Here is a 16,636-nt window from a genome sequence, read left to right on the forward strand (position 1 = left end):
ACAGTTACCAAGAAACCGCTCATTTTATCTTGTGAAGTTTATGTCTCGTACCAGTATTTCGGCTAAGTTGTGACATAAATACAGTATCAGAACTTACAAGCAGCGATGTTTGTACATTCATGTTTACGTTTTTCCCTCGTGCATTTTAGATTGTCTCCTGCTATAATTACTCGTACTTTTACACGCCTAGGCTTAAATTATTACATATTTAGAAATAAAAGCAACTTTTCATGTTATAAAATATGTATATTTTGCTATTTAAAATGTTCATTGCCTACTAGCTCCACGGTATTTTCTGGTTGTTTATGGTTGTTACGTGACGTAAATAGCGGGATTGATTCGATTTTTGAGACGTAATTCGCGGGAAAGTATTGTATTGGACTATATGGGAACCAAACGGGACCTGAAGAATATAGTGCAAATAACGGGAAAACGTAAATAACGGTAACGTAAATAAGGGGTTTCGCTGTATTTGATCAGTAATATATATTTTTTTAATAAACAGTTTTCGCAAAAAAATAATAACAATAACACTGAAATATCCTGTTTTAGAAATGAAATTGGCCTGAAAATAAAACCATAGTATCTTGTCTCTATTCATAGCACTATCTGAAGAATGTAGCACCTCAGGCTAGATGCCCGGTATTGACTGACAGGGTAGTAACAACTACCATAGAGTTACTTGGTTGGGTACAGAACTTTAAAACAATACAGAAATGATATCTACTCACCCTGAGCTATCAGCTTCTCCTTCTCTTCGTCTGTGATGTTTTGGTTAATAGAATGTTCCGAAGCCTCTCCAGTTTCAGACTTGTGTGCTTCAACTGAATCAGGTGCTCCTGGCTCTGCCAACTGCCTACCTAGGATTCGTGTCTCTTTCAAAAAAGCAGTCCTGTTAAAAGGCGAGGTGTACACACTGGCATGACAGAAACACATTTTTCCCAAGGGGACCAAAAACAAATTACCTAAAACCTAACAAGACAGATTAATTTTATAATTAAGCTTTCATTTGGGAACAGATTTGTTGCAGATTACTAGACCAATTTATAATCAAACTAACGAACAGTGGTCACATGGATGCTTGCAATTTCGATTTAGCAAAAGCTTTTGACTCTGTAAATCACTCTATATTATTAGAAAAGCTGCCAAATGTAGGCATATATAAAAATAATTAATTGGTTTACCAGTTATCTAAAAAATATGTGTTTTTTTTTGTATCCATAAACAATACTGGAGTTCTGCAAGGAGGTAATCTATCACCTCTGTTTTTCAATATATTTAATAATTATAATACTCTGGTTTTACATCATTCTACTGGCCTTTTAGTTGCAGATGACTTGAAAATATCTAGAAAGATTACTTCCATACATGATTGTCTCCTATTCCAAAAAGACATTTCTGATATTAATAAATGGTGTAAAACCAAAATCATTACATTTACAAGGAAACTACACTCTATTTGGTATGATTATAAGTTGGAAAACACTGAAATACCAATTACTCCCTTTATCAAAGACCTTGGTATCATATTAGATTCAAAATAAGGCTATCATCAACATGTCAACTCTTCAGTTTCCAGTTCTTGCAAAACCACTGCTTTAATAGATGCATTACCTTTTATGCCACTAATATTAAGTCCATTGTTACATTTTATATAGTCTTAGTAAGATTGAAATTAGAATCTGTGATTTGGAATTGCATTAATAATTTATACAGGGACAAAATTGAAAATATACAAAATTAAGTACTCAGAATTATAAATAATAAAAAATAAACCTCATCCTAACCTAGTTCCATTGTATGAACAGAGTTTACTTAGATTCACTATTTTTAGCAGATATTACAATTCAAAAATAAACTGTAAATACCTTCTTGACAAAACTGGTATACAAGTACCACAGTTTAAAGTTGATAACAGTCTCCATTATGTACGAAAGACAATAAAAATGATATTTTATGTACATTAATAACCAACTTTTATAAATTAGCCAAATGTGTACACCCGCCCAGCGAAGTAATCCTCTAATTCGTTCCAGGAGAACAGAGCCCTAATCAAATACATACTTTGCCATCAGAGTGTATGATAATCCAAATAATTCGTTTTCCAATCAAGTACATGTGCCTGCTAACTACCATTTTAAACAAGACACTGTTACTGATAAAATTAATTTACAGTACAAATATATGTCTAAATACACTTAAAGTACATTTAATTAAATGTTGAATAACATTTTGAGATTAAACAACCTAAAATTCAATTCACATATCACTTTGTTTACATAATAGGGCTTGGGCATAACACTCCTAAGTAGACCCTAACAATATTTCTGAGTTACAAAATAATAAAGTTATAAATATACAAATGGGATACATTTCGGTACTAATATGAATTAACAAAGCATAAACTTAGTTTTCCAGAATGAGAAAGATTATTTAACCTGTTATCGTAATTCTCAACACTTGTTTAATAAATGTGTGTCTGCCAGTAGCACATTTTATTAGGCCCCAGGAAACTAGCCCTGAAAGCTCCTAGCTTTATTCTCCAAGGCTGCTTCAGACATGCGTTATGGCGTAAAATAAATGTTGACTGAACACACTGTTATCAGAGATAAATAAGCAAGGAAGAAAGTGAATAGCCATTAAGGAATGAGGTGAACATTGTTTGTTGATACATCACAATATTAATTTGTTGTTTTGTATTTAATGCTACACAAATGCCATTGCAACTGTGTGCACACTGAAATAAAAATTTATGTAAAATTATAATTTATGCCTGCACTACTTCAAAACATACCGTAACTTATTGGCATCGTTACTTCAAAATCATGCTAATTGAACAGCGTTACTTCGAGGGGCAGGTGTATGTAATAGTAACTAACTCCAATAACTGCTTATTTTAAGGCACTTCAATAGTTTGGTGAATTGTTTATAATATTTATATCTTTTATTTTATTTTCTTGTACTTGTATTAAAATTGTATAGGTATTGTTGTTTTCAATTTTCATTAATGTATTATTTATATTACACTTTACATCTGTTTTGTTTTCATGTGTTATGTGCTATTTTGTCATGGACTTAGTTGTGAAGTCTTGTCTTTTTTGTACTGTTTGTTGGTGGTGCTCATCTTTTGGGTGGTGCCTGCCTTGTGGATAGTGCCTGCCTGTATGTAGTGCTTTATTTCTGTTAGTCCTGCCAGTAGTTTAATTTTTTTTTCTTGTGCATTTGTTGTGTTTATCTCTAATATTAACCATCCTTAACTGTTGATAAACATGTTACAAATGAAAACAACAATAACAACACAATTGTTACAAAAATACAATTAATTGTAATTATTTTCTTCACAATACTGGAATTAGAATACCTACTTTCAATAGTCGTAAGCAATCTTTAATTTGTACGTTAAGTAAAACAAATGATCTATTATTCAGAATTACTAAAAATTACAATAAATATACAAGGTTCTTTCCTGTATTAGATAGCAACATAAAATTAAAAAATATACAACTATACCTAACTTAATTTTTTTATTTCCTACATTATAAATTATAAATTTGTAAAGAAATTATTTAATAATTGTTAAATGTTGCATGTTGTGTGTATTGTTTTTGTTTTGTTGTCTTGTATTTTGTATTTTTCTGTTCTGTCTACATGTATCTGTGTTGTTTGTATTGTGCCTACCACCCAAGGCCATAAGCTGTAGGTAGGCATGCAACAAATATTAAATAAATAAAATAAATAAATTGCGAACCAAGAGAAGTAAAACGTACTCAAAATGTTAAGTGAAATGACTTTTCTGCATGGTTTTAATCTGAAAGTATCAAGCTAACTTATTCTAAACTTTTAACCATGCTTAAATCGCAGTTATCTCATTAGCCATGTCATTTCAGAGCAACATACACTGTGACTTGGTGGTGGGAGTGTGTTCTGGCGTCTGCTCGCGAGGGGTCGACTCATCCGTGGACTCTGCTCGGCTGGTGCTGCTCTCCAGGAGTTTCTCCAGGCTCTCTGCCGGGGCCACGAACCCAGGGACTCCCTGCGGTGCACACGCATTAACAACACACCTTTAAAACTCTGTGCTTCATGAAAGAGTTCTAAAGCTTCAACTGTGTGCTTATATTGCCATGTCGCAACTGTAGACACATGTTACTCGACATTTAACTGTCAATGCAAAAAATGTCTTTATTTTTTTTAAATATTACTGTGCAAAATTGGCAGTTTCTAAGTTGCTAGTAAAATTTAAAAAAAAAAGTAATAATATTTGCTTGAACACTATATCTAAATTTTAAAAAAATAGTAAAAACTAGCGTGTATTATGTATGGCTTACATAATATACGTACATATATGTATATAGCCTTAACTAATATTTCTATAGTTTCATACAAATTATCAAGAGAAAACCAAATCAATACAAATCTAAAGTTTCTCACTGCCCTGCTTTACACAGAGAGCTTTCAGATGATAGGATTTAGATTACTCGGCTACTAGGGTTCAGAACTGGGAAATCCCAGTCCCGAAAGTACCGGAAATTCCTGTACTTTTGATACAGTAAAAGAAGAAGGAATTTAAAATTGATTCCTGGTTCTTTCGGGTCTATACATAGACAGTTTTTTTTTTTGTGTGTGCTAAGGTTACTTTCATTTGATACTCTCCTCTGGCGAGGAGATGAATGCGGGTGTGGTGGGGGAGTGAGTCTGCCACGCGGGGCACTCCTGTCTGCTGCTATGTGTGTGTTAGTCTCTGGGGTTGTTCGCCAATATACTTTAAATAAAAAAATAGTTTCTTATAAGTTTTTTATGAAAAGAATAAATGTTATTTTAAGTTAATAATTCTTTGCTTTTGCATGCGTTAAAATGATTATTTGTTTAAATGCCCACTCCTCCCCCCCCCTTTTTTTTTTCCTAAAGTTAAAGAATGAGAGTACGACTGAGTATATAGTTATTTGTTCACGTTGGTAGAGACTTTTTGCAATAAAAAAAGTGTACTTTTGCTTTTCCAGCAAAATCGATGATCCGGCACGGCTTTGTAATCTTGAATGTGCCAAGAGTAAAGAACTTTCAGTGTAAATGTTTCCACTGTTCCATTAAAATGAATCATGTTCCGATAGTTTTAACGGACTTAAAGGAACAAGAACCGAGGACTAGAGAGAGAGAGAGAGAGAGAGAGAAGGAACTGGTGATCACGAGCCGGAGGCAGCACAATCGTACCTGCGCTGCCTGCCGGTACAGCGCCAGCGTGTCGGACGAGCCCCGGGAGAAGATGTCCATGTCCTTGGTGAGGATGATGCGGGCCAGCACCTGCACCAGCGGCTTGTGCGTGATGATCAGGAATACTTGCGACAAGAGGAACAGGGACACCACGCTGCTCACGTGCGGCTTCGTGTCCTGGGGAAACATTGCAATCGTTTAAGCTGGTATAAACCTTATAGAAAAGAAGCAGCATGCACCAGATGAAGATGGTGTATTCCTCCCCCCATTCTTAAAACTAATATTCTACAAACCCCCCAATATATATATATATTAACTGATATATATATATATACACACACATACATACATATATATATACATACACACACACATGCACATGTACACACACACACACAAAAGTAGAGTACCCCTGACCCATACTAGTTGGGACCGAGACCCCTGTTCAGATTACTAAATAATTGAAGTAATGAACCAGCATGTAGTAAAATACATCTCTACAAGCATTGAGGTATCACTTAACACAGCTTATAAGACTCTTTTAAAAGCACAAAATCACTAAAAAAAAATGTTGATAGTTGTGTCAATACAGCAACAATAATTTTTTTTTTTAGTACAAAACAATTCTTCAAGGTTTTTTTTATTATTTATTTTCATCCTAAACTTTTTTTCGTATTGTAGCCAGATTTTTGGATAAATAGGAGTTTGGATTAGTGGGATTCCACTGTACTTAACTGTGACAGAGTTTGACCAGGTGGTCTACAGGTCCTACTTCAAGACATTAGAAAATTAATTAATCTAAATCACGTTTTAATGCAAATCTAACACTAAAATATTAATTGAAATATGTATTGCACTTTAGGAACAATTAATGCCAACTTGTTAGATTTATCTTTTTTTTTCTTATTTAGTTCCCCCCCCCCCCCCCCCCTCAATTTTTATCAATGGCATAACTTGCAATGTAGTACATCCCACCCAAGCACGGTGCTGGCACATACAGTGCACAAGATCAATCCAAATGGCAGTGAAAAGCACATACATGAACTGTCAAGAAAAATACTGTTTACTAAACAAGTTCAGTATAGTATGAGATAGCAAGAATGTTTCAATACAGGATGCCTACATCTGAGAAAACAATTTAAAAAAATATCTGGCAAATAAGTAAAAGGTAAAATAATAATAATAATAATATATTAAAACCGAACACTGGGAGTACTACATGATGGTCTATGAACTTTGGTACCTGAACAATAATGGATTGGCACATTAACAAATAATGTAGAACTGTCAGAAAACTGGCCAAATTTTTTTTCTTCTAAATAGAGAATACACGGCCATAACTTACAGACATATGCAAGTACTACATCCATAACTATATTCATACAATACAAACAGCACATTTATGAACAATTGAATTAAGGCTTAATGCCATGTTTACATTGAGGCTATTATGCAGGGAGGGTTTCAGAGATGAGAAAGGGGCACTGACCAAACGAGTGAGTGGGTGGAAACAGAAGTACCCTGAGAAAACCCACCAGCTTCATAGTTGAGGGTCTGAAACCCCTTCAAGAATTAAACCCACAACTCCAAGGTAGGAGACGAGTAGACCTCTATGAAAACTTTTTTTTTAAATTTATATCATATTTATAATGGAATGTCACAATAGTCACGAATATAGAATATGTTTCAAATTAAATTTTACCATACAGTGAAAAAGTTTTATTTTATATACCATACTTCACAGGAATCTCAGAAAATTTGATCCAAAATACAGTTAAATAAAGAGAGGAATATACATGTAACCATAACAAAGAGGTGTAAATCAAGGAAATAAACAATAATTGGCAATGCAATGCATTTCCTTAAACCAATACATTTTAAGGTTGAAAACTGTTTTGTTGATATAAATGGTAATATACATAATACAAATCTTTAGTAATTTTTAATCATAATCACTGATTATTTATTATATATAATAACAATGTATGATAAATCTTGCAAAACACACATCTAAATTTCTCAATAAATCATATTAGCCTCATACAAGTTATAACTTTTCAATAAATTTTTTGTGAAAGAGTTCCAAATTGTGTGGGCTTGTCTATTGCTAACAAACAATAAAATAAAAAAATCAAACTGAAATGTTGACTCTAATTACAAATTATTCACAAACATTAAATATCAAAATATTCCCGAAAAATTGAAAATATATTTTTGAATATTCTGATTCCTAGAGGTTAGAAATCTGACAATTCAACAAATGTGGTCTCTAAAGAAAAATATGCATGTGGGTAATCTTGTGAGTGCATGTTTATGGCATGTAGTGTGTAACTCTTTCTTTTATTGTGTTATCCACTGAGTTTTTCTTTCTTCAGTACTGAGTGTTTTATATTTGTTTGTTTTTGTTGTCCTCACTGCTGATATGAGGTACATTTGCCCTTGTATGTTGGCCAATTACGGATGTCTTGCCCGCTATTGGTACAGATGGGGTTATGTTGCCATGTATGTATTTGCAGTGATAACCTTGTGTTTCTAGTATTTTTTTTATTTTTTTTGTTTCTTTTTTACTGCCTGTTATTGTCATTGTGATTTATAATACCTCTATATGTTACTATTTTTTGTTTGTTTTTGTGTGTCTGTATCTGTCTTGGTCGCTTTATGTCTGTTGCCTACCTGATTCCCCTCTGATTGAGCTTATCAGCTCTTGGTGCCAGCAGGGGGGAGTGTCTACATATTAGCAGTGACCACATTTTCCCTTGTTGTAAAGCCCTCAGCTGTTGGTGGGCATACAACAAATATAAACAAATGAAGTAAATAAATAAAAATACAACAGACATCTAAGCTTTGGTACAGTCATCTTATCCTACATGGTTCAAAACCTGTTACGTACCTCCAGTTGGGAATGTCTCCTCCTTTTCGTCAAGGAATATACGTAAAGCGGTATCAATAATTTGTTGAGCAAGTGGTCCGTAAGAACTTCGTTGAGGTCTGCTATGTCGAGGCACAAGATATCGTTCAAGTAGTGCAGATGGTCAAGGTGTTCAGCTACGAGGTCTGACAGTCTGTTCTGGCTCTGGTGGCTGCCAACAATACAACCATCTCATAGCATGAGGGCATCTTGTAACATCAAACTACATCTTACAATTTTTAAAAAAGTGTAGTCAATATGGCATGTGTAACATGGCAACTGACTGATCCTATATGAACTTCAGCAGCATTTGAACCACTAAAACGAAAATAATAGTATCAATGACCAAACATCTAACCTACACTTTTTTTTTACAAACAAAAAAAAAACACTAAATGTATAATGACACACGCAAGAAATAAAAGTTAATCTGACACACTGTTTCACCAATAATTTAATTTGAATTTGCATCAACCATCTTTAATGATAAACAAAATTTTAAAAAAAATCAGTATATCATTTCTCACCAGCAGAAATTTCAGAAAAGTGAGCTACTAAAATTTGCACAAAAATCTAAACTGTATTCGTGCCCACGCTATTACGTCGTTTTCGCTTAGCGGTCTGACTTTTTTTATTTTTGTTTGGCTCTTAAGAGTTGTAGTGTGATGTTAAATAGCTTATAACCTTCCTCAAGAATTGGGCTATCAACTGCAAAAAGAATTTTTCAAATCTGACTGGTCGTTTCTGAGATTAGCACGTTTACACAAACTTTTCAGCTTTTTATTTTAATTATAAATTGTAATTATCTTGAATTGGATTATAATTGTGACACAACTAACTGTAAAGCATCATTATCTTGGAAATCTATTTTGTCAATGAGAAGACAATCCATTCATTCCAACTTCATTCCATTCAACTACACTGGGTATTTAGACAAACACAATTCAAATGATGTTTCTTTCAACAAAATGTAACTTACTCCACGAACATGATAATTTCTTTAAAGTCATTTCAGTTATGCATATGCTGCAAAATCAAAAAGTTTTGAGTGGCTGTGACTAGTGCAATGTAAGAAAATAGCTACTGCAGTTTAGTTTTAGTTGTGTTTATCAGCTGTTTAAGGGTACAACTGGCCAGTGCAATATACTGGGTCCAAGTATAATGTAAAAAAAATAACACAAATCTTTAATTTACCTCTTGGTGCAAATAACTGTATAATACAGAAATATAAATCATTTATAGTTACATCAAGCAACACATGAACGGACTCTTTCTCCTCATATGTACTTGCAAAATTATTTAGAGCTTTCAAGCAAGCAGTCTTAAGAAAATAAAACTAAAATTATATTTTTTGGTCAATTAGTAAACAATACAAATATATATATATTTTGTAAAATTTTGGATTTAAAGCAACATAATTTTAGTTGTAATTAGTTACTTTTCCCCCTAATTGAATGTGATTGAGCCCAATTAGATCTTTTACATACTTTTACCAACACTGATGACATATTTCAATCATTCCAGTGTCAACATTCTATTAAATTTTGTTATACTCATACCCGTGGATTCAATGACAGTGTGTTGATATTACTCCTTTGACATACTCACTCTGCGTCGTTTCTGACACACGAGTCCAGTTCCAGAATGTGGTTCCCGATGAACCACACGAGGTTGGAGAAGTACGGTGCCGCAGTCTTGTCCCGAATGAACTTCAACATGGACTTGTCCTCCACCCTGTAGACGTTCAAGGTGAGGGTGCGCACTGCAATCCGCACCATGCTCTCGGGGTGGTTGAAGAACTGGATTGCCTCCGTGTACAGCGGGAAATCATTCGTGTGCTGTGGGAAACAACGCCAAGCATTAAGCGGTGAATATAAAATATGGCTAAAATCCTTACATCGCGGCTTTTCCAGAAATTAATAATAAAATTCCAAAAATTCTTTCTTCGAAAACTAGAGACGTTCCTGTATCTACCCTGAAAACAGCATTGATAAATTCCTACAGTTTATAGCTTGTATTGCAATACCTGTGCATTGATGTGGCCGCCACTATTTTTTTGCTTTCCCGTGTGGGTCTGTGTGTTTAAGTTTTGGAGAACTTTAAGCAAATCGTGGGACAGGTCGATTAAGTTAGGTTAGCTACCTTAAAAGTAATGTAAAATATTTTACAGTATTTTTAATGGTTGCTTAGGAATTACCGTTCACACGATTTCATTGTATTTTTTTAAATTGGTAACTTAAACTATTCAATAATCAACTGTCCAAACTTTTTTTGATGTATTTTTAATGTAGCTTGACTATTCTTTAATTCACCGTTACTCAAGTCTATGAAAGATGATATGGACATCTTTTATGCACATTTCTATCTGCTACTTAAGTTGCTTGTGCGAGCTGAAAACTTCTGTAACCTTTGGTGATCTTCGAAACTGTATTGGCGTAGGAATGGATATGTATGTACTGGATACTACGCTACGTTGCAATTCCTCAGGAACCATTAAACAAATTTTTTACAGTATTTTTAATGTAGCTATACCAACCTAACTAACTGTCCACAATATTTTTAAGTATTTTTAATTGAACTAAACTAATCTCAACCACCATTCTCACGATGTAACAAATTTGTAGCCTAATATTTAAACTGAACATACACAAACGTGGCCTTGTAATGTACTACTGTAAATGTAACTTTGCAGATCCTGTAGTTCTCCATAGATAAGAATATTTAAAAAAAAAATGATAACACTTGCATCAATGCTACTGTATTGTAATGTAAGCTATCAATTGTGATATCTTAGAAACCAGTATGAAAATAAAGAAGCTGTTTTCAGGATAAATACTGAAACGTCTCTAGTTAAAAATAAAATATTTTTGAAGATTTATTATTAATTTCCAGAAAAGCAGAGACATAAAAATATTTCTATTGTTATTTTTGGTTATAAACTTAATGATGGTCTTTTAAATAGAGAAGTTACAGAAAGTTAAAAACCTATAAAAATAACCATATTTATATCTACTCCAAACCAATGTTCACAAAGCGCTGCCATTTTTTTTGTAGACAGTGCTATGTACTTCATAAAAAGAATTCTTTCATATTTTACTATGGCCTTATGGAAAGAATAAACTGTAAATATTAAGCACAGAAGCAGATAAAAAAAAAAAAAAAAAAACACAATTTTATATCCTTATATTCTTCCTAATCTGTGTGTAAAACTGCATTGCCATATTTATATTATTTTCTTAGCTACTGCAAACTTATTTTTGCAGTAGCACATTCATACAAGGATCTGATTTTTGTTATGTTGAATTATTGGAACAAGAAGTTTCAATGTCATTTGAAATTTTAAAATGCATTTTATTTTTAGTTCCTAACAATTTTCCTATTTATTTCTAAAAATGTAATTGTGATACTAGTTTATCTTTTATCAGACAGCTAAATACACTCCATACACTAATTATTGTTCCTGTTATTTAATAGATAGAAGCAATTATGCCAACTGTAGGAGATTTGTGCCACAGGGTAATAGGTGTCTGATAATATGTGCCAACCTTTGTTATGTAAACTTATTTTTAAATGTTTTATTTAGACCTATGTCTTTTACCTAATTTATTTTACATGCTTTGTTATTATGACAACTAAGTTATCACTTTAAGTGGGATACTGAAGACTACATTTTTAACTGTTCTGTTGTCAGTCTGTTCGTTTATACCGTTTTATAATGAAAATATAGTGACGTAAATTTGTGTTGTGCTTTAATAGCATACACAAAGATTTTTTCAACGAGAGATATCCCTAATCTGGTTGTCGCTACCCTACTGTTTACTTGATACTAGCTGCAATATGATCCTGTGGTTCTACAGAGATCTTAAGGAATATAGAATAGCCTAGGTTGTTTTCAAAAAGACAGGGTTTTTTAATGTTTGTATGTTATGGCTGGGGTCACAACTGTTTTCCACCTTTATTGGTTTTTCATGTCAAGGCATAGGCGTGCGCACGGTAGGTGCCACAGGTGCCTTGGCACCACCATTAGGGTTAACGTTATTTTGTTTTTTAGAAGCAGAAATAATACATAATTACAAAAATCTGTATTATTTCCAAAAATATATGTTTTCCAATCATGTCGAGTTACAGATATGTGCTCAGAACACTATCAATTATCAATCGAACCAACTATACGCACGGAAACAAGCCAGTTGCAATTACTTCTGTTGTACACACGGGCCGCGGCTACGAAACTTCTGAAATGTAAATACTTCTCCTAGTTCTCCTCGAATTACATAGAATGCGCGCTCGGTGTCCACTGTTCACTCCACTCGGCAGGAGCACGGAATAGCCGCCGTCCGCCAGGGTTCATTTAAAATAAGAGAGAGAGTTTAGTTAGTTAAAAGGATAGGCTTACTCAATGACTTATATACAGTCGCTGACAAAACATTTTTGTTGTATATTCCAAAAGTTAAAACTTTTTCCCACTCTCATTTGTGTATTTTTATTATTTTAATATTTTACATACATAGGTATGTTACAAAAACTCCCTTGATTTGTTGATTTTAAAACTTAACATTTGAGAGTGTTATTTCTAGCATTTATTTGGAGTCTTCAGAAAACGTGTAAGTACAGTTTTTCAAAGCCACCAGCATGAATTCCGTGCAAACAATTTGTGCAATTTACTTTATGGCTCAACAAAGCTTAAAACTGTAAATAGTTTAGTAGTTTTCCTGGTGATTATAACGTTCAAAGCCATAATTTATCATAAAAAATGTTAAAATTTTTACATCTGTGTATTTAATGTTTTTGTTCAGAAACACCTTAAATAGCACCATTTTGCGCTTTCAAATCCAAATTTTTCCGGGGGAGGACCCCCGGACCCCCCGCTTTAGGCTCGGGGTCCGTGAATGACAGGGCTGTTGTGTAATCTGGCACCACCACTACTGAAGTCCTACGCACGCCTATGTGTCAAGGGAATATTGTTTAATTTTCATTTGAAATGGAAAACAGTCTTGGCTCCAGCCATAAACTAACAACATTAAATATCCCTGCCTTTTTGTGAATATTAAACAATATTCACTACAAATAGAAAATCAATTAGGGGTAAATATGTATTGTACGGATTAGCACCAACAAAAATCGTACAAATATGAAATAACTTTCATTATATGCTCTTTTACGTCCTCTTTTCAAAACCGCCTGCGGAGATTAAAAATTCCAATTACTTTTGGAGATATCGCTGTTCTTATTTTGCAATACAAGCCCTATGTAATCATTCAACAGACGTCATTTTATATTTTGCCGTGTGTGCGTGAATGCCTAAATAACAGAAATTTTCCATTAGGTAAGGTTAGTTACATGATAAATACTTCAAAATAAACGGAAATTAAAAATAATATCAATTAATTTTACTTGTATAGTTTTAAGTATTTATAATGTAACTGACCTGACCTAACAAAGCGGGACAAAGGTAGATTAGGTCAGGTCAGCTACAGTATAAATACTTTGAAACTGAACGGACATTAAAAATAATAAAAATTAATTTTAATGGTAGTTTAGTTTTAAAGTATTTATAATGTAGCTGACCTGACCTAACAAACCGGGAAAAAGGATGAACAGTAGGAACTCACGTAATTTTCTTTTTACGTGATGTAGTCGTTCAACTACGTCGCGAAAAAAAAAAAAACATACTTGTAAACAAGCAACAATGGTGAACGCGGGAAGCCTACGATTCACTCATCCTTCTGGACATACCCGAATACTCACGTTGGCAAGCCTTCTTTCAACAGTCGAGAGGCAAACGCCCGATCGTGCATCTTCGGTTTTTTTTTTTGTTTATTGTAAATAAATATGCAACTCATGAAAACTAATGGTCAATTAGGTTATGTTAGCTACATTATAAATACTTCAAAACATTGTGGATGGTTGATTTGGTTAGGATAGCTACATTAAAAATACTGTGAAATCATGTAAACGGTTTCCTAGCGCTGGATAGCTACATATTAAAAAGTTATTTGCTAAGCAACCATAAAATGATTTTACAGTTTTTTTAATGTAGCTATACTTACCTAATATAACCAACCATCCACAGTGTTTTAAAGTATTTTTAATTACTTCTTGCTAATTTTAAGAAAAGAAGGCTTGCCAACGTGAGTATTCGGGTATGTCCAGAAGGATGTGTGAATCGTAGGCTTCCCGCTGAGGGACGCATCAGTGCACATCATGAAAATTAAAAAATTCCATACCTCCTAAAGTATTTGGAATTTCTGATCTCCGCCGGGTTTAATGAAAAGAGGAAGTTAAAGAGCACAGAATAAAGGTATTTTTGGATTTTAAAAATTTTTTTTTAAAAAAATCGCCAAAAAATGAATATTAAAAAATTCGATATCTCCAAAATTAATTGGAATTTTTTATCTCCGCAGGCGGTTCTGAAAAGAGGACGTAAAAGAGCATATAATGGAAGTTATTTCATATTTGTACGATTTTTTTTGGCGCTAATCCGTACAATACATATTTACCCAATTAGGGTGTTAACCAGTCTTTGCCCCGGCTGAAACGTAGTGACATTAGTAATCCCTGTCTTTTTGAAAACAACCTCGGCTATGCTATATTCCTAAAGATCTCTTGAGAACCACAGGATCAAGTTGCGGATATCAAGTAAACAGTGGGGTGGTGACAACTGTAAAAGTAATATATTTTATGGAAAACAGTCTCGCTATGCTTTTAAAGCACAACACAAATTTATTTCACTATATTTACACTACTGGTAATGTTACAATAATTTTATACCAACCGTAAACAGATAAACATGATTGTACCTAACCTAATCATTAACGCTGTAATTTCTGCTACACTACTAAAAATATCACAATGCCATTTTACAGTGATTAGGAAAAATGGAAGAATTATAAATATGGTTTTTCAAATTTTTTATTTACTTTTTTTTTATACTTTCAATATTTTATTATACCGGTGCATGCTAAACTAACCTCATTATAGAAAAAGTGAATGGTATGAGCATTCAATTTCAGTGACAATGTCTTCAAGAAGGAAATGTAATAGGCCATGACCTCTTCATCCGAGAAATCAAACTTATGTACGATGATAGAATTAACATGATTATTGCTAAGAAGGTAATCTGAAACACAACCCAAAACAATTGTTATAAATTTTCAACATTATTTTGAACACTGGACATTAACAACAACAAAATTGGAAAATTACTTACAGAGTGACGTTTCATTACGGATGTTTTCAAACAAAATATTTAGTGTTTGTAGAAGCTGTACGCATACATAGCTGCCACATTTTTGTTTCATAATCTTCAAGAAAAAAGACAGCATGTTTTTCTCCAAAAAGAAACTGGGGAAAAAAAATTGTTAAAGCCTTCTGTAAGTACACATTTCACCTCAAATATTAAGCTTTAAAAATGAAAAATGTTTACTCACTCAAACACACTGCTATCATTCTGGTCGCCCCATATAAGAATTTCTGCAATGGATCTCAGTGTTTCTACTAAAAGCCCACGGTTGTTTTCAGAAACAGTCTGATTCTTGGACAACACATTGTACAGGTACCTATAAACATCAATATAACAGAAATTTACAAGTCATCAGCTTGAAATTCAAAAAAAGACTTTTAATTAAATAGTTCTCAAACGATTAGCAATATTACAAAAAGTGATGACTAAACAAAGATATTCCCACTCACTTCAAATGTTCCAAAGAATGTGGATTTTTCGGTTTCCACAAGCCAGATCCAAACCAACTACGACTTCTAAACATTTTTGCAGATAATAAGTGAAAAAAAGTTACGTAAAAAAGAGTAAACTATTAACATTCACTTTTGTAAATATGACACTTCCCTGACCAAGGTCGGTTGTTTTAAAAAGCGTCTCTCGGTCCTTTGATTTAACTTATATTCTTCTGGCATGTTTCTACACATTGAATACACTAAGATGTACAATCAAAACTAAAATTTACATGACCTGTATAAACTCGCAAGTAAACTTCGCGAAGTTATTAAAAAGCATGTTTATAATTATAGTTCTTCCACGCGCCGCCAACTATACTACCTGTCAATAAGACACTTTCACCAACATGACGAACGTCAGCACGCATTTTACATTTCATAGAGTAAGTACTGGACTAAAGTGAAACGGGAATAATAAGAGAGAAATGGTGTTATATTTTTAGTTCAAAATATGTGATACTTTTTTTTAATCTTCATGGTTTTTAAACACATTTTATCATGTACAAGTAAATAAGAATAAAAATATAATTTTTAAGCAATTAAATTATATGTTAGAATGTAATGAGTTTCATGCATATAACATTACTTCACGTAATAATATTAATTGCGCAAAATGACACATTTACGACAAAGTAACAATACCTAACAAGTAATACAACATGAATAATATAGTCTATAATGGTTTTAATACATATATTAAATTCAATTTTTGTATCCTAGGTATGCGGGTATTTTTTTTTGTCTTAATAGTCTACCGGGTGAACTCGTCATAAGTTTCTCTTTCTCGGT

The 16,636-nt window shown here is 33.1% G+C and overlaps 1 protein-coding gene across 2 annotated transcripts in view; it reads right to left on the reverse strand.

Annotated features, from left to right (window-relative positions):
• LOC134537696 (protein CLEC16A homolog) overlaps positions 1 to 16,182 on the reverse strand; it is a 47,505-nt gene extending 31,323 nt beyond the window's left edge. Inside the window, exons 1-9 of one of the 2 annotated variants that reach the window (XM_063378419.1) lie at positions 15,806 to 16,182; positions 15,544 to 15,672; positions 15,324 to 15,457; positions 15,085 to 15,233; positions 9,722 to 9,951; positions 8,096 to 8,285; positions 5,206 to 5,382; positions 3,898 to 4,033; positions 732 to 860 (exon numbers count right to left, since the gene is read on the reverse strand). In XM_063378419.1, coding sequence (XP_063234489.1) covers positions 732 to 860; positions 3,898 to 4,033; positions 5,206 to 5,382; positions 8,096 to 8,285; positions 9,722 to 9,951; positions 15,085 to 15,233; positions 15,324 to 15,457; positions 15,544 to 15,672; positions 15,806 to 15,879 — 1,348 coding nt within the window. In that variant the 5' untranslated portion in view covers positions 15,880 to 16,182. Of the gene's footprint in view, positions 1 to 731; positions 861 to 3,897; positions 4,034 to 5,205; positions 5,383 to 8,095; positions 8,286 to 9,721; positions 9,952 to 15,084; positions 15,234 to 15,323; positions 15,458 to 15,543; positions 15,673 to 15,805 lie in introns of those variants that run through there. The other variant, XM_063378420.1, reaches the window with a different exon arrangement.
• Between the last annotated feature and the right edge of the window lie 454 nt (positions 16,183 to 16,636).

This window comes from Bacillus rossius, chromosome 12 (assembly GCF_032445375.1).
Source record: "Bacillus rossius redtenbacheri isolate Brsri chromosome 12, Brsri_v3, whole genome shotgun sequence".
In the NCBI taxonomy this organism is placed as follows: domain Eukaryota; kingdom Metazoa; phylum Arthropoda; class Insecta; order Phasmatodea; family Bacillidae; genus Bacillus; species Bacillus rossius.